Consider the following 19964-nt stretch of genomic DNA (forward strand, 5'->3'; position numbering starts at 1 on the left):
CCTCTTCCACCATCTACAAGTGGAGAAGGGAGGGTAGTGTCGAATTCATAAATTATGAATTACTGAAAAGTAGAAAATAAAACAACTAAATAGCAGCGTATGCTTACGGCGCGGCTCAGCTCCTTCAATATTAATAGCAAGGACATCCGGACATTAAGAAATGTCAGAGGGAAATGTCCAGGGGTTGGGGTAATTGACGTGAGGGGGAGTAATTAACGGGGATAGGGGTGATGTCCTATACCCAATGCCAATATCAAATGTCAAAACTTTATTTATAGGAAAAAATCTGTATTTTACTCAGTTCATACATTAACAACACATAGTGCACAACCATCTTTATTTGTGTAAGTGAATATTAAGCACGTCTCAGTAGTAACTAATCAAGACATGGACCCACCCCTATCTCTTACATGACACGCGTCAGTTCTGGCTGAAGCGAATGTAGCGCTTGATTAAGATAACTGTATGAAGCCTAGTGTTGAAGACATGTCGGTAAGCTGTTACGTTATCATTATTTCAATTGTCGTAGGTTACCACCGTTTAGATACCAGTACGTGCACATTTAAATTGTCTGTATTAAATTAATTCTCGTAAACCTGCAAGAAATGTGTTGGTTTATGATTAAATTTATGTACTAAACATTTTTCCAATGATTTTGTTTTCATATTTAAAAAAATAAATTGGAGTTGTTATTTTTTACCCGTGATTGTAGAAAAGTTTGTGTTCAATTAAATTTAGAAAATGAAGGAAAACTCTTCCGTTAAGGAAAAGGTGGAGTTAAAAAGAGAACTTGGACTTATAGGAGCAACGTCCATTGTGATTGGCAGTATCATTGGTATGTTCATGTCATTTGTCATCCACAGTGTCATTAGTATGTTTATGTCATTTGACATCTACAGCATCGTTGCTAAATTTATGACATTTCACATCAACAGCATCATCTCAGTGGTAGGTGTTTGATATTCACAACATCATTTTCAGATTCATATCCATTTAGATTGATTGTTACTAATAACCTCATTGTTAGGGTAATATAATTTGACATCAATTGACCAACTGCAGGTTCACGACGCGTTGTCATGACATAGCCACATCATACAATGTTTAGCATAACTGAAATAACACAACTTCTATAATCTTTTGTCAGGCTCATCATTATTTTAAATATATTTGTGTCAACTCAATGCACTATTAAATATTCTTTTTTGTATAAGACGAATAACATGCTCTCACAATCTTATTATTTGAACCAAGTGATGATACAAGACTGGGTAAAAACTCTTCCGGCTCCGTAGGAAAAGCTTCAGTTTCGTCTTTCGTTGCTACCGAGGAAAATATTCTCTGTGTTGTAATACATCATCATCTTTTTCTTTTTGTGTCCAAGACAGATGGGGCAGCCACAGAAATCTCCCCCCACTTTCGTCGGTCTCTGGAAATTTTCCAGGCATCACCCCCAAGACAGTTCTGCCTCTGCCAGATGCTTCCCCGCCGTGAGCTTCGACGTCTCCCTTGGCATTCCTCGCTTTCTTTTTCCTTAAGGCGCCCAATTTATCGCCATTCCTGCTAGGTCATCTGGATTAATTCTTACGACGTGCGTTATCGATCGCCAGATTCTTTTTTTCGATTATTGCGGAAACTGCTTCTATTTCCATCTAATCTAGTACTCTATCATTGACGATGGTGTTAGGCCAGTGTATGCCTTTTATCCTCAGTAAGGATTTAGTTTCGGAAAGAGTCCAGTGATTTTCTGGTAGTGGTTGTTACTTTTCAGCATTCACTGCCATACAGTAGGACATTACTTTTGAAAAGACTGCAATTGCTCTATGTAGAGGTTTTCTTCGATTGCCATGTTTTTTTTTGCATGGCTGTAATATATAAAATATCCTAAAACTCTATTTCAGAGTTCAATCATTAGTTCAAATCTGATTTTTTTTTAAAAATTGCATTTTAAAATCACAAAAACAAAATTATTCAAGGGTACAAATCCATGGGAAAATTGCACGAGCAATGATGTTGTTTAAAATTGTCCAGGTTCTGGAATTTTCATCTCACCAAAAGGGGTCCTTGAAGCCAGTGGGTCCGTAGCCCTGTGCATGATTGTCTGGGTCATAGCCGGGATTATAGCCCTTTGTGGTAAGATAGCTAAATATAAATAAACGTGAAATTCGCGGCATGATTTTTAATGATAACACACCAATTAATTACGTTTTTATTATTAAAATTTTTGTGACAAAATTAAAGACGGATACTTTTATATTTTCTCCCCCACTAGATGCCCTTTGTTACGCTGAGCTTGGTACACTAATACCCAAATCTGGCGGTACTTACACTTACCTTTTTCTGGGATTTGGAAAGTTTGTTTCGTTTTTGTATATTATTCAGGTACGTCAGTTGTAATGTTTAGTTCATTCCTTTAATACAACAGTTTTAAAATAAAGAAGTAACATATTAGAATATAACATAATAATGTCATTGTGCATTATATAATAAATTGTCTTTGACCAGTTTTCATTTCAGTATCACGAAGAGAAGGGGGAATGATTAAAAAAAACGGAAGCATGGTGGGGTTATAATTTAACAAGATTTAGGCTGCTTTAAACATTGGTGTACTCAAAATTAATCTAAACTCTTTCACGACGTCCGCTTCAAGTTATTCCCATAGTCTTACTCAAAGAAGGTTTAAAAATTGCATGCGTACCTACAAGAACTCACAATTTGCTTGAACCCTACAGGCCACATTCATCATAACACCTGGCGTGTTTGTTGTTTTCATGCTGACCTTCGCCAAGTACCTGGTGTCTGTCATACCCACCTGTGGTTCACCTGAGTTGTTGGAGAAGTTTCTCGCCGCTGCTGGCCTCAGTGAGTAATGCACTTTAATTTAGCACTATATACATATACATACACACAGAACTATATATATATATATATATATATATATATATATATATATATATATATATATATATAGAGAGAGAGAGAGAGAGAGAGAGAGAGAGAGATAGAGTTGTATGCATATAAAATAATAAACATACTTATATATACATATATATATATATAGATAGGCCTATATATACATATACATATATATATATGTAACGAGACTATTTGCCTGTAGTGCCAAATGTTAACGAGTTCTGCTCGACAACGCCAAATGTTACCGAGTCTAACCACTCATTCTACACAACATCGACCACAGTATAGATACTCGAAGATGCAGGTTCGCTATTGATCCTTTTATTACATGAATCAAAGAAATGCTTCACAATAATATAATGAATCAAAAGGAGTGCTTCACAATAATAGTCTGAATCAACTGACCCCCAACAGTCCTCACTAGTCTTCACATAACTGAATGCACATGTCTATCGTCCTTCTTAACACAATACGGCTAACCCGTTCAATAACCAACTTGATACTGCCACACTGACTGACTGATCGAGAGAGAGAGGGAGACACACACCGACCGCGAGCTCAGCCGTCGCCTTCCTATATATCCCCTTCGTATTCGTAATCGTATTCCGTTCTATCATAATCGTAATCGTAATCGATTCTAATCGTTGCATCAGAATGTTAATTACGCCGCTTCTGTCGTACAGTCCGATTTAATAAGCCATCTGCATCCTGTCACATCAAAGTTGACAGACCGTATTGCGTTCTTCTCGTATCGCTTCCCAAGATACTACGCCTTGGCTTTCTGATCGTTATCAGCCAACACCTGCGTTATTACATCAGTCGTGTCAAAGTTGACAGCGCTGTACTGCGTTCTTCTGTCTCTGGTAACTTCCCCTAGTTACATCCACCCCTGCCTTTTTTTGTGTGTTATCAACCACAAACAACGCTTGGCAGGTGCAGTCCTTCAAAGTCAATCGCACCACCGTAAAAAAATTTATTGTTCCACTCACTGTCAATGTCGTCACATTCGTATAAGATTGACAGTTATCCCTATTTCACATATCAAATGTGTCTACATCATCTTCCTCAGACACAAAACAGTTCTAGAATTCACATCCACCTTTTTTCGTTTGGTGCCTTCACCAGTTCACTTGTATGACTTTTTGAACAGTCTGTTCTCATACCAGCGCGACCATGAAAGAATTGATGGTTGCTGACAAAAAATTTCGTATTCTTTCTGTTTCTCAAACTTCTCCGCGGACCACTTATCTGATGGTCTACTGTCTCTCTGCTTCTGGGAGGAACGGGATCCTCTTCGTTGCCGTTATCCTCCACTTGTGTATCGCTGTTGTTCTGTTGATGGTGACACGGCCCCGGGATGGGTATGTGAATTTCCGTTATAGTTTCCGGTTCCCTAATTGTCTTGGGTTTCCTTGTGTGTAACTGCTCTTCTTGACTATGACAATATTTCTTTAATTGAGCAATATTCGCCCACCGATCCGGTTTGGTGTGATCGATGGGTCTTATCTTAAAGGGGCCACCTGCTACTTTAGGCATCTCCACGACTTGCCATATCTCCTGTCCCCAGAGGTCGTGGATTTTGTTTCTGCCTAACGGGTGGCTACGCAGTAATACCCTGTCGTTCAGTTTGAGTGGCGGGTCCTTTGTCTGTACCGGCGGTTCCCTTCGCCGTGCTTCATGTTCTAGTCTTTCCTGTACTACCCTGTACATTTCTCTAATTCGTCTCATATGTTCATTCACATATTCCAGTGCAGTGTATGAGCCAGTCATACTCTCCTTTTTTCCTAGGAACAAGTCAAGAGGGAGTCGAGCCTCCCGTCCGAACAGCAACATGTGTGGCGAAAAGCCGGTTGTGGCATGGGGGGTGCAGTTGTATAGATATACCAACTCCGGGAGAAAATCAGGCCAACGTTTTTTCTGTTCAGGTTCTAGAGTACGCAGCAAATCATGCATGCTGCGGTTGAACCGCTCGCACTGTCCGTTTCCTTTCGGATTAAATGTGGTTGTTCTAGATTTGTTGATCGCGTAGTGGCTGCACAGTTGGTTAATTACTTCTGACTCAAAGGCCCTTCCTTGGTCAGAGTGTAATTGTCTTGGTATGCCATATTTGATGAACCAATGTTCTATTAAGACCTTTGCCACTGTTTTGGCAGTCTGATCTCGTGTGGGCACCGCCACAGTCCATTTGGTGAATACATCAGTCACTACCAACACATGTTCCGTCCCATCCGATGATTGCTCCAACGACGTAAAGTCCATAGCCACAATCTCTAGTGGTTTTGTCGCTAGTAGGTGTCCTGATGGCTGTCTCATTTTGACAACTGGCATTTTCGCATGCTGACACCTCACACAAGCCTCACAATGGCGTTTGACCTCCATTTCCATATTGGGCCAGTAACACCTCCGTCGTAATATTTTGTGCGTCCTGTCCTGACCCTGGTGTCCTGCCCTGTCATGTGCCAACCTTAGCACTTCTTCTCGTAATTGTCCAGGCACCACCACCTGGTGTATTGTCCCATCAATTTGGTCATGAATCCTCCGCATGAGAACACCATCCTTTATACTGAGACGGTCCCACTGACTCAGTATTTTCTTTGTTTCTCGACCAAATTGTTCTCTTTCCCTTCTTCCTGGGAATTTTTGTTCCTGGACGTGTTTCAACAGCGGCTGTAAGCCACTATCCGTTCTCTGGGCATCTCTTATCTCTTTGTGATTAAGGCAATTAAAATCACTAATGTCCATATGTCCGGGCTCTGTGGATATGTGCTCCACCCCGGTCTGTCCGTTTTGCATCACTTGCACCCCGTGAGGGATATCTGTTGACGCTCTGACCCCACATATTCCTGTCAGCGTTTCTTCCTCATCGCCCGGTCTCTCGTACGGATTCCTTGATAAAGCGTCCGCATTGCCATTGGACCGCCCCGGGCGATATTTTATCTCCAGGTCAAAGAGCGCCAATTCTGCTGCCCATCGCTGTTCGATGGATCCCAACTTTGCTGTCTTTAGGTGACTCAGGGGGTTATTGTCAGTGTATACCACACATTTAGCACCTAATAGATAGTCCCTGAATTTTTCAGTCACAGCCCATTTTAATGTCAAAAGTTCTAGTTTCATGGCGCTGTAATTTGTCATGTTCTTCTCTGATTCCTTCAGAGCTCGACTGGCATACGCAATAACCCTGAAACCTTGCTTTTGTTGTTGTGATAGCACAGCTCCCAGACCTTTAGAGCTGGCGTCAATTTCTAGCCGAAATGGTTTGTCAAGGTCCGCGTATCCTAATATCGGCGTCTCTGTCAAAGCCTTTTTCAAGAGCTTAAACGAGTTCAGGCATTCATCAGTCCATAATTCACCTATCAGTTGTGTTTTGCCTTTCTTTTTCTCCTTACTGTGTTTCTTTGTCATTTTGTTTACCAAGTCATGCAACGGTGCGGCAATTTTTGCAAAACCAGGTACAAATTTTCTATAATAGGAAGCAAAGCCCAAGAATGATCTGACCTCTACCGTGGTTGTTGGCTGTTTCCATTCTTTAACAGCTGCAATTTTATCTGGGTCAGTGGCGATGCCATCCGACGAAATCACATAACCCAAAAAACGTACCGATTTCAGACCGAAGCCGCATTTGTCTGGGTTCAGCTTTACTCCTATCTCCCTAAGACGGAGAAACACTTGTTCTAATCTTTTTAGATGGTCCTCCCAAGTTTTTGAGTAAACTAGTATATCATCCAAGTACACCAACATTATTTGAAATAGAAAGTCACTCATAGCACTCTGCATTACTCGCTGGAATGTAGCAGGCGCATTAGTTAGACCAAACGGCATACGGGTCCACTCGTACAGTCCCAGTGGAGAAATAAATGCAGTCTTATGTTGATCGTTGGGGTGCATGGCCACTTGGTGGTAGCCGCTAGCCAAATCTAAGGTAGAAAAAAATCTTGCTCCCCCCAACGCATCAAGACATTCATCAATACGAGGCAAGGGGAATGCATCCCTTCTTGTGATATTGTTCAATTTCCGGTAATCACAACACAGTCTTATCTCCCCTGACTTCTTTTTTACCACTACTATCGGTGCCGCATACGGGCTAGTGCTGGTTGTAATAATTCCCTTTTTTAGTAGATCGTTCAGGTGTGCTTTCACCGCCGAGTAGTGACTTGGTGGTAATCTTCGATAAGGTTGCGCCACAGGCCTGTCCTGTAGTAAGGGTATCTGGTGTTTTATTACTTCCGTGTAACCCAAATCACCCTCGTACGAGGCAAATATATCCCTGAACTTATTCAGCAATTCATTTAGTTTTGGGTCCTCAGTTTCCGGGAATGTATATGATCGGCCATCCTCTTTCTTCACCTCGGCCGTCACATTGACCGACCTAATTGTTACTTCATTACTGCTGGTATTGCTCAGTTCGATGCACTGTGCCGACCTTAGTACCTCGACGTTCTGTGGTACTCCTACCAGAGTATTAGGCGGTATAAAAATTTCCTCATCCAAAACATTTGCCACTAATCCTTGAACTAGTCCATTTTCCGCTGATGTGTATGTCCGCAGTAACACGACGCCTGCCCTCAGTGCGGCGCCACATGGTTCTATCATCACATCACCATTCACGCTTCTATCACCAATTTGTAATGTGATTGCCTTGACCGTGTTTGCCGGGACTGATATCCTTCCTCTGGTCTTGGCAAACCTGGCCAACTTGGATCCCCGACCTGGTGTGGTCGATCCGACAATATTTGTAAGAAATTCTGGCAACTGGCCAAGAATATTCATGCCCAACAGGCAAGGTATATTTGACACATTTGTCTCTAGGTTGTGTTTCGTAACGAACACCCCAACCTGCTTCAACCTATGTCCCGCCACCACGACATCCGCCAGAAAATAACCACAGTATGGAATAGTTAGTCCATTAGCTGCCGTCAGGCGCATGCATGTGTCAGACCTCAACCTATGGTCTTTTCCTTTCATCCATTTGGTGTAAAAATTTTCCGTAATTGTCGTCACCTGGGAGCCTGTATCCACAATTGCCTTCACCGCGATGTCCCCAATCGTAATCACCATTTCGGGACAGACTCCCATCATTTTGTTTCTTGGGCCATAACCTCGCCCCTCTGTAGCCTGGCCCTGCCTTACAGAGGACGACCGTTTCCCTGACAGTACCGTGCCATATGTCCGGGTTGTGAACAGGACAAGCAAATTGGTCGACCGTCAGCCGTCCACCGGAGCGATGGACCGGCGGGTCGCGGCCGTCCAACCTGTCTCTGTTTTGTCCCGTTCTTTTCCTGATTCTCAGCTGTTGACCTGCTTTCTAACCTCTCCAATCGTTGGTCAACCTTATCCAGGTGGGCCAACAGTTGAGCCATCATGGTTTCCACTGTGCCGGTCCCTGTGGGTGGGGATGGTTTATGTTCCGGCACAGAGACTTTGTCCACCGAACAGTTCGGTTGGTCCTCATCCTCGGACCTGCGGATCGCTGAGTTCCTGACCTGAAGGAAGGTCAACTGCGGGTCTTTGTGGACCTCCTCTTTCAACTCTCTCCTTAAGATCGGGGTTGCTAGCCCCTCGATGAAATGGTCCCTCAGTAGGCGTACATCAATGTCAGGTGTTTTGCCCTTTACCGAATCAAAGGCCCTGTTCATACGGTGTGAATACTCCATCACACTCTCCGCCATTCTCTGCTTTAAGCCTACGAACCCCGATAGCAGTTGCGATCCCGACCGTCTCTCCCCAAAGGTCTCCATGATTAGATCCAGCACCTTATTTGGATCTGATTGGATGGTTTTATCGTGGCATTTGACCTCTGCCCTAACCGTCTCTCCTATACTGCCCATCAGCAGTCTTAATCTTTCCTCTGGTGACATGTGTCTCGAGGCCCAGGCCGCTTTGACCTCTTCACTGAACCTGTTGGTTAAAGCTGGATCACCGTCCCCGTAAAATTTGTTAATGTGGGACTCTCTGGGCAGGACCACAATATGGGTCTGCTTCTCGTCCAGAGTAGACATTTTATTCCTTGAGTAAAAAAAAAAAGTTCTTTCTTACCGTGTGTGTATGAAAAATTTTCCTCGTTCCTCAATTTTCACTGTTCCTGAATGTCCGAATTCACACACACACGAAACACAGTTATGAACAAGGTTGACTATGGGTGCCTCAAGCGGCAAGTCTCGTTGAATTCATCCTGTCCGCAGCGCCAAATGTAACGAGACTATTTGCCTGTAGTGCCAAATGTTAACGAGTTCTGCTCGACAACGCCAAATGTTACCGAGTCTAACCACTCATTCTACACAACATCGACCACAGTATAGATACTCGAAGATGCAGGTTCGCTATTGATCCCTTTATTACATGAATCAAAGAAATGCTTCACAATAATATAATGAATCAAAAGGAGTGCTTCACAATAATAGTCTGAATCAACTGACCCCCAACAGTCCTCACTAGTCTTCACATAACTGAATGCACATGTCTATCGTCCTTCTTAACACAATACGGCTAACCCGTTCAATAACCAACTTGATACTGCCACACTGACTGACTGATCGAGAGAGAGAGGGAGACACACACCGACCGCGAGCTCAGCCGTCGCCTTCCTATATATCCCCTTCGTATTCGTAATCGTATTCGGTTCTATCATAATCGTAATCGTAATCGATTCTAATCGTTGCATCAGAATGTTAATTACGCCGCTTCTGTCGTACAGTCCGATTTAATAAGCCATCTGCATCCTGTCACATCAAAGTTGACAGACCGTATTGCGTTCTTCTCGTATCGCTTCCCAAGATACTACGCCTTGGCTTTCTGATCGTTATCAGCCAACACCTGCGTTATTACATCAGTCGTGTCAAAGTTGACAGCGCTGTACTGCGTTCTTCTGTCTCTGGTAACTTCCCCTAGTTACATATATATATATATATATATATGTATATATATGTACATATCTACACATATAAATAATAATATATATGCATATATATATTTATATATATATATATATATATATAGGCCTGTATAAATAATATAGGCCCATATATATATATGCCTTCATATATAGGCCTACATATACATTTACATATATATATATATATATATAATATAAGATAGGCCTCTCTCTTTATATATATATATATATATATATATATATATATATATATATATAAGGGAAATTAAAAAAAACTATATTTATGTATCTTTTCTAGTTAAACACATACTCTCTAAGAAATAATACCATACTTTCTTCTACTCACAGTTACCTTGTACCTTGTGAACTGTTTTGGCACTCGCTACGGCGCTCACGTTTCTATTATTACAACCTTCTGCAAGTTGCTGGCTCTAGCGGTCATAATAGTCACTGGTCTGGTGGCTATAGCTCAAGGTAGGCTAAGGCGCAGGGGAAAAATGGTCACTTATATTTAAAAATAAAGATCACTTTTCGAACCTGGCTGTCCTTGGGCAAGTGAACTTGAGTTTCTGTGAATTCTGCATGTAAAGGGATAGTGTGGTCAGAACTATGCCCAGCTGCCTTTACTTTCCCGAACATGAGTTAGGTACCCATCAGAGCTGGGTGAACTCAGGGAAGTTTTGTGCTAACTTGAAAGCGGATTCAAACATGAGACTTTCGGGTTAGTAGTCTATCGCTATACCACTAGACCTCGACTTCCTCTACTTATATTGACTCATTGTTTTGAGCAATCTAAGCTACATATATGCTTGTTTTATAGATTTGACACTAATTTAGCAGATGTTTTGTGTGAATGCCTGGACTAAAATATAACAAATCTATTTTCTGTTTCCTCTAGGAACCACCAATGAACTAGGCACGGGTTTTTCTGGGACTTCTAGACAGCCCGCGTCTTTAGCCTTAGCTCTCTACAGCGCCATCTGGGCCACAAGTGGAGGGTAGGTCAACCTTATGACACTCCGTGTTCAAATTATGAACCTGTTATAGTAGCCTTATATAACTGTAGTACATTTACAACTTAGCTTGTTATTTTATATAGGGCTAAATGTTTATACTACAATGGTCTAGTGTTCTATTATTTGAATCTGGACACTAAGACTGTCTAAACGCAAGCTTAATTTACGATTAACTATTAATCATTAAGTCTTTTTTTCATTTTTTAAAGACTGTCTTGGTGTACTTTGAATTTACAGTTAAATACATTGCGTACTACTATAAATACTTAACCTAAGACACCCAATAATTCTAATATAAAAAAAATTCTTATAGATTGATTTAGAGGGATATAAATCAACTAAAGATTAATAAGTCTAGTTTACTCACATTACACACCCTAGGAATTTTGTAAATGCCATTCCCCTAAAACAATACAACACACAAAATTCGTACACATATTAAAACGTCCGCATGTTGAAAGAATATCACTTTAGAAGATATTACGGCATTTAAACAGTTCTTACTATAATACGACTTTACAAGATATTACGGAATTACTAGTTCTTACTATAATACTACTTTACAAGATATTACGGAATTACTAGTTCTTACTATAATACGACTTTACAAGATATTACGGAATTACTAGTTCTTACTACAATACGACTTTACAAGATATTACGGAATTACTAGTTCTTACTATAATACGACTTTACAAGATATTACGGAATTACTAGTTCTTACTATAATACGACTTTACAAGATATTACGGAATTACTAGTTCTTACTATAATACGACTTTACAAGATATTACGGAATTACTAGTTCTTACTATAATACGACTTTACAAGATATTACGGAATTACTAGTTCTTACTATAATACGACTTTACAAGATATTACGGAATTACTAGTTCTTACTATAATACGACTTTACAAGATATTACGGAATTACTAGTTCTTACTATAATACGACTTTACAAGATATTACGGAATTACTAGTTCTTACTATAATACGACTTTACAAGATATTACGGAATTACTAGTTCTTACTACAATACGACTTTACAAGATATTACGGAATTACTAGTTCTTACTACAATACGACTTTACAAGATATTACGGGAATAAACGTACTAGAAACACGGCTGACTGATTAAAATTATATTTCCCTTACACCAGTGATGACGTGACCCGAGTAGTTGAAGAAATAAAAAACCCAACGAAGTAAGTAGACCTTTCGTCTTGTGGTAAAGGTTGAGAAGTGTGTGTGCGTATGTTGACGACGTGGGGGGGGGGGGGGAGCGGGAGGAGAATTACTCATGCTAAGGGGTATTAATTGAGTGTGTAAGACTTAATGTACAATTCAAAAACTGTTTATATCCGCTTTTTAAAATAAAATATGTATCACGAAAGATGTTCAGTTATGTATACATATGATCAATAAGTTTTATAAAGAGACACACCCGGGTATATATATATATATATATATATATATATATATATATATATATATATATATATATATATATATATATATATATATATATATATATATATATATATATATATATATAGGCCCTATATATATATATATATATATATATATATATATATATATATATATATATATATATATAGGGCCTATATATATATATATATATATATATATATATATATATATATATATATATATATATATATATATATATATATATATATACATATATATATATATATATATATATATATATATATATATATATATATATATATATATATATATATATATATATATATATATATATATGTGTGTGTGTGTGTGTGTGTGTATAGGCTAGAGCCCGAAGTGAAGCCAGTTCTAAATAGGGCCGGCTATTTCAGGATCTATCCGAGGATTTCGTCCAGTGTCCGATATATCAGAAAATAACGTATACTTCTATTATGTTCCAATATCAGATGTTTGCTTCGGTGTGATATTATTTTCATTTATTCAGAAAAAAACGGCTTAATTGTGAGCAATGTAATCCCAGGCTTGTATTTGTATAGCATTTTAGACGCATGTAAAAATTGACAAAGCACATATGTGATGTGAATTAAAGACCGATATTAAAAAGGCCGACAGACAAAGCCGACAGACCAGTGGGCATACAAAGAAATAATCATTTCCTTGTTACTTTTTAAAATATTTTATATGAAAGACCCCTCTGTTATAACGAGGTGTAACAAGAATTAAGATTTTCTGATTTAAAAAAAATTATGTAATGTCTAGACAATCCTACAAAGTACGAAACAAGTGGTATTGTGTATTTTCTCCAGCCATGCTACACAATACGAAACAGAAAACAGGAAACAACAGACCTAACTTGTTCCGTAAATAACATTTACTAACCCTTGCCCTTACTCTATCTTCACACTTATCCCTATCACTATTTCTACCACTAACGATAACTTCATACCCATGCCTATCATTGAAAAAAATTAACTTGATTTTCTTTAATACCAAAAATCTTTACATGTGTGTAAAAATTGAAGGGTTTCAGACCGAGGGATTTCGGCTTTATTTATTTTTAGATGTACTTTTACTTCCTTATGTTTGAACTTATGTCTAAATAAATTCTAGCCATTTCTAATCGAGTTTTGTATTTTGTATCGAAATATCTTTCTTTATCAGTATTTATATATTGTATGCTTATCATTTTCTTTCTAGGAGTATACCCCGAGCTTTGATTTTCGGAATTCTCGTTGTCGTTGTAATGTATATACTGACCAACATCGCTTATATAGCTGTGATGACCAAAACTGAAATGATTGGTACCAGGGCTGTTGCTGTGGTCAGTATCTGAAAACATGTTTTTATTTTAATATCTTTAATAGTAAATCTATGTAGATAAATTAATTTACATATATATATATATATATATATATATATATATATATATATATATATATATATATATATATATATATATATATATATGCATATATATATAAAAGTCACAACTCAACAGCTCTTTGCCCAGCGAACACTGGGTCCGGCTGCTGGCATCATACCAATGGCTGTCGTCATCTCCACGCTGGGAACTACAAGCATCAGCTTGTTAAGTTCTAGCAGGTTGTCATCTACTACTATAGAAAAAAAAACTTAACTTACGATAATAATTGATATTATATCTTTATTAACTGCTAGCCCAGTGCTACGTGTAATTATTTGATCCCATCAGTGGCGGAACTAGAAAAAAAGGGCCATTTCGATTTGCACCCCCCTCCCCTCAAGCTTTCGATTTACACCCCGCCCTCAAACTTTCGATTTGCACCCCCCCCCTCTCGCTACGCCTCTACCATATATTTTTATATATATATATATTAAGGTATTAAGGTCGGCTGTGGGCCCCATTACTGCCTGGGTCTCACGCATTGCGGGGGCTGGCGGCACTGTAGTTCCGCTACTGGTTCCCATGATGCTCCCGTTAACCGATAAACGTTTTAGTTTTACAAAAAGTAAGTAAATTAAATTAAAATTGTTTTTTTTTTTTAAATTGTCTTCACAGAATGACCTACGCGGCAGCAAGAGATGGAATCTTGCCAGACCTACTAAGCTACATTCAAGTTGATTGGCTGACCCCAGTCAGCTCTATGACAACACTGGTACTCTCTAAATTTTAATTTACAAACTCTTCTCTCAATTAAATATATCAAGGTTGTTTTTTGTTACGCAGTTTTTACTAGTTGTTAATAAAGATTTTTAACTTTGAGGAAAATGGGTAAGATACTATTTGTAAGCTTTAAAACCTATGAACCAATGTTTTTTTCTTTCTACGTTTCATAACAACGGATGTAATTAATTAATCATGACCTAAAAATTATAAGTCAAAACATATCTCTTCTAAAAGTCAATTTAATTTGTAATTTTGTTTTCAAACTAAATCTAATAAACGGTGACTTAAAATATAAACTACAGCATATAATAGTACTTTCTAAATGAATCTTAACAGTTGAATTAATACGTATTGTAAAGTCAAAAGTGTATAATCGTAATACACACACACACACACACACACACACACATATATATATATATATATATATATATATATATATATATACATATATATATATATATATATATATATATATATATATATATATATATATATATATATATATATATATATATATACATATATATATATATATATATATATATATATATATATATATATATATATATATATATATATATATATATATATATATATACATATATACACATATATACATATATACATATATATATATATACACATATATACATATATATATATATATATATATATATATATATATATATATATATATATATATATATATATATATATATATATATATATATATATATATATATATATATGTTACGGTCAAAGCCCGAAGTGCGGCCAATGCTAGGATTGGCCGACCCATCCGCGCATTGGCCGGCTCTCTTGGCCAAAGCCCGAAGAACTTAGCACTAAGATCGTATTTCGTACATTGGCCGGCCAATGCGCGCACTGGCCGGGACGTGCTGGCCAAAGTCCGAAGCGCTTAAACTTGACAGCGTATTTTGTACATCGGCCGGCCAATGCGCGCACTGGCCGGTATGTCCTGGCCAATGTTCTATCTAGACTAAGTTGTGATCGCATTTTCATTATTCTGGGTGCGTTTTCATTGAAAGTAACGTATTGTTTAGCTCTTGTTTATATAGCATTCTATATGCAAGGCGACATGGATCAAAAGGGCCGTCAGACCATGAGACAGACATAGCAGATGGCTGTCAAAAGAAAAAAATGTAAATCCATGTTAGTTTCCATATATGGGCTCTCGATAAAATAGTTACTGAGGAAGATCTTGAGAACATTGAACAAGAAATGGAGGTTGCCATAAATGCAACGACATCCTCAGCTAACACATCTACTGCCGTGGCTGAACGTCCAGACCAGTTGCGTGACAATTATGTGGCCAACAGATTCTGTATAGTTTGTGAAAAACATTGTAGTGCAGCTCATTCTTTTGGATACTGTGGCAACGATGTCCATGCTATTTGTGGAATACCCAATGAAGCAGACGAAGGGTACGGAGGGAACATTACCTGCAGATTGTGTCACAACAAACAAGACATCATGGAACACAGGTCAGCAGCTCATACTGGCTTGCAAACTCAAGGTGCTAAGATGCTTAAAACATCAAATACAAAATTTAAAGATGGTGAAGTGGGTGACAATGTACGCATCCGTTTTCCAGATGTTGACAGAGGTCACGGTGATCCCCGAAGCGTGATTGCAGTTGTCATGAGCGTTGAGGGCGGTTTCTACAAATTAGGAACGGCACATGGTGTTCTAAAACAACTGTATGCTAAAAGTGAGTTTTCAATTCTTCACGAAAAACTGCTCTTATTGTCGTCAGTTAGCACTGAGGAAAAATCACTACGAACCATCGCATCTTCACAATCATTGACTGGGGGCCAAGGCTACACTCGCTGCAATTGCACAACTAAGTGCACAACAAATCTCTGCAAGTGTAAAAATAACAAGCTGCTATGTAATTCTAAATGCCATAAAAGTTCAACTTGTTGTAACAAATGATGATATTGATAGATTGAGACTATAGTACAATAAAAAATTTGAATGTTTCTGTCATTTACTTTAATTAATAATCAATAAAGACTTAATTTCATGATCCTTACGGCATAAAAAAAAACCAAAATCTGCTCATGATCTTCTAATTCGAACTTTGGCCGGTCGTCCCTAGCCAGATGAGCTTCTAATTAAGACTTTGGCCGGTCCACCATGGCCAGTCCGCGGACTGGCCGGCCAAAGGCCGAAATCAAGCAAAGTTTCGGACTTTGACCGACCTATGGGAGGCGATATTGGCCAATGCGCGGATTGGCCGGCCAATCCTAGCATTGGCCGACTTCGGGCTTTGACCGTAACATCAGTTGTTAATTATTTTTCAGCTGTCCATGTCCCTCCTGTGGCTTGCCTTTGGTGAGATTGGCTCAATCATCAACTACCTCGGTTTCCTGGGAACTATTTTTAAAATCGCCATTTACGTGGCTTTGATCAAATTCCGATACAGGTCGTTTAATCACGTCAAGAGAATAGTCAAGGTAAAGCGATACAGGCAATTTATTTACTTTACTAGAGCTCATTTGTCGGCATAGACACTCGGTCAGCTTTGTGTAGAGAAAAGTGTCTTTCAAAATATTTATTTTGTTTTAATAATACAGTACACAGTACATACTTATTACAGTAATTAACATTATAATGGACTTGAATAGTTTTTTGTTTTTGCTCAGATTTGTAATTTTATAGCGTTAGTTTACCTTGCCATGTTCGCTTATGTATTACAGTTTTTATCATCGACCTATGAGGACGGATACAGTTAAATAAACAATTATCCTTTTCTCTCCTGTTTGACCAGGTCCCACTACTCATGCCTGTACTAATGATACTGATGAACATTTACCTGTTTCTCGCCCCTTTAATCATCGAGCCACAGATTGAGTACGTCTATGTAGGGGGCGGTTTTATCGTCTGTGCTACATTGTTGTACCTCGTCTTCATACACTTTCACTTCAAGGTGCCTTTTTATGGTCAGTTTAAAAAAAAAATCCATTTTCGTTTTATAACAAGCTAGACCTAGATATCGTGGAATTTTTTATTTATTTTTTAATAAATATTAATGACGCCACATTTCACTCATCACATGATCACACCCATCCCACAATCTACTTCCCCAACTAAACTACATTATTTTGAGGTATAAAAAGTTCTTAAAATTATTTTTTTTATAATCGAAGCGTTAGCCGGCATAATTTTCAGTATCACTTGAAACTTTGTACACACAGAGCGAATTAACGCTTGTGTACACACACGTGAGACGGAGTGGTCTAGCGGTAGAGAGCTGGACTGCTAACCCGTAAGTCTCGAGTTCGAATCCTGGTTCAAGTCAGTAGACCGTCCCTGAGTCAACCCAGCTCTGATGGGTACCTAACTCACGTTAAGGAAACAAAGTAGGCTGGGCATAGTGCTGACCACTTTTATACACCGAGGTATCTGAAACAATAGAACTCTACTTCATCTGCCGCATGTGTCTTGGGCATGAAGGGGGAAAACAAACTACAATGCATTAGCTTAAGATACACAAGTCCTTTGATTATTTAAAAAATCGAATCGTTAGCCGACACATTTTCAGCAACAATTTTCGTTCACGAAACTCGCTTAATGTTTTTTTAATTAATGGCATTCTAAAAGTTCTAAAATTAAAGAAATTAGCTTACTAACATTTCATACATTTGAGAATTTTAAAATGCTTTTTGATTTAAGTGATTTGACTGATGACAACATGTTTGCTTTGTCTAATTAATTTCATCCAAGTATTACCGGTTAACAAAAAAAAAAAAACCTAACAAAAATACTTTATTTCCCCCACAGATAACTGTGTTACTGTGGCTCAACTCGTATTCCGTCTCTCTCCACCATTCAGAAATGCTGACACGGACTAATTATGAGTGGAAGATATCGTAAAATAATGTACACTTGCTGCGAAATAAACTTATTTAAAAGAATAAATTAAATCATGAATTTTTAAAACTAAAAATCATAAATGATATACTTATTTAAAACATAAAATGTTTTAAATAAGTATATCATAAATAAATTTTATTTATGGTCTACTTGCAATATGTTTTTCAAGAAATTGTTTATTTATTTCTCACTCTAGTTTGTTATGTTCAACTAAGTAATTTTTTTTTTATTTCTTAGGTTAGGTTCAACAAAGTTTATTTTACATAGTGACATTAAAATGATGAATCGTGATCAGTAGAGTGATCTTTTCCGCGCACGGAACGAATCATCAATTTTATTCCATTTTCACCATGTAGTGACAATTACAAGTTGATTGATGTGGTACGGGAGTGGGTGGGAGGGACATGGGAAAGGGTGTTGACGGGGGGTGGGGTGTGTAATATGGCCACCTGAACTATATGTACCCACCAAATAATAAATTCTTTAGCGACCAAATTCCTCACGTAACACACGGCGCTTGACCTAGATACAACATTGTCATGCAACACTTGCAATGCCATTATTTGGTTAATTAATTCATTCATGTCGATGCTTTTTCATTTGCACGTTCATTTTGTTATATTTACAGTTGATTATTTTTGAAAATTGTAAACGCATGTCACATGTATGACAAATAAATTATGGTAATTAAGTGTTTGGCTGTTCATGGTTTGTGTTTTCATGGTGGAACAAATTTAAGCCGATTAATTTAAGCTGTGGTAAATGTGTCATACTTAGTCATAGTCCTTACAGCGTACATAGGATGAATCAACCCAGCAGTAATGGGTACATGTCACTAGTCTGGGAACGTAAAGATGGACCATGTCTTACAGACTGACTCTACTTCCTCTGCAATATATCTAACTGGTTTCAGTGTCATTCAATCAAAAGTACTAATTAGTAAAGAGGGAAATAAATAATTAACGCAAGTAATTAGTCGGGACGGCGTGGTCGGGTTATGGAGCACATGAATGTTAACACGAAAGTCTCGAGTTTGGATGTCAGTCTGAACTTGAGTCCTCAGGACGTCCCTGAGTCAATCCAGCACTTATTGGTACCTGTCACTAGTCTGGGAACGTAAACAACGCCATGCGTTGCAGACTGACTCTACTTCATTTGCCATATATCTAAGTGGTTCCGGCGTCATTTGATTAAAACTGCTGATATGATTAGTAAAGTGGGAAAGTAAAAAATAAACACAACTAAATTGTCTGGACGGCGTTTTCGGGTTTTAATACGCTCAACTGCTCGAGATCGGATCTCACTCTAAACCAATGGCGTAGCGGCACTTAATGGTATCACCCCTCAGAGGCGTAGTTTGTCCCAGTGACAAACTTTCAATTTTCGATTTGTACCCCCCCCCTAAAACTTTCAATTTGCATCCCCCCCCCTCAAACTTTCGATTTACACCCCCCCCCCCCCATTAATATTTCGATTTGCACTCCCCCCCCCCATTCAAACTTTAGATTTGCACCTCTTAAAAGACTATTTAACACTCGAGTTAATCACTTAATTAAGAGGAATTATCATTTTTTTCTATATATTTTGCTATTTTTTTGCCTT

General features: G+C 38.2%; 1 protein-coding gene across 3 annotated transcripts; it reads left to right on the forward strand.

The window, feature by feature from the left end:
- The first annotated feature begins 398 nt into the window (after window positions 1-398).
- On the forward strand, window positions 399-18786 carry LOC131945879 (b(0,+)-type amino acid transporter 1). 3 transcript variants are annotated; one of them, XM_059306491.1, is made up of 14 exons: window positions 399-492; window positions 739-835; window positions 2032-2133; window positions 2273-2382; window positions 2733-2862; window positions 10154-10279; window positions 10704-10803; window positions 11983-12027; window positions 13511-13634; window positions 13812-13915; window positions 14352-14448; window positions 16790-16942; window positions 17257-17428; window positions 18270-18786. In XM_059306491.1, the coding sequence occupies exons 1-14, from the start codon at window positions 466-468 to the stop codon at window positions 18338-18340; spliced, it is 1458 nt and encodes a 485-aa protein (XP_059162474.1). In that variant the 5' UTR covers window positions 399-465; the 3' UTR covers window positions 18341-18786. The 3 variants fall into 3 exon arrangements, with proteins under 3 accessions (XP_059162474.1, XP_059162476.1, XP_059162475.1); XM_059306493.1 differs by lacking the exon at window positions 399-492 and adding an exon at window positions 526-550; XM_059306492.1 differs by lacking the exon at window positions 399-492 and adding an exon at window positions 593-607.
- The last annotated feature ends 1178 nt before the right edge of the window (window positions 18787-19964 follow it).

The sequence above is a fragment of the Physella acuta genome, unplaced genomic scaffold (genome assembly GCF_028476545.2).
Source record: "Physella acuta isolate Inbredline_101_S28 unplaced genomic scaffold, ASM2847654v3 ptg000538l, whole genome shotgun sequence".
NCBI classification, from domain to species: Eukaryota; Metazoa; Mollusca; class Gastropoda; family Physidae; genus Physella; species Physella acuta.

Coding starts and splice junctions, on each gene's coding strand:
- LOC131945879 (XM_059306491.1), top strand. CDS start 466: ATGAAGCCTAGTGTTGAAGACATGTCG. Junction 13,916..14,351: donor AGCTTGTTAAGTTCTAGCAG/GTTGTCATCTAC, acceptor TTGTCTTCACAG/AATGACCTACGCGGCAGCAA. Junction 14,449..16,789: donor TCAGCTCTATGACAACACTG/GTACTCTCTAAA, acceptor ATTATTTTTCAG/CTGTCCATGTCCCTCCTGTG.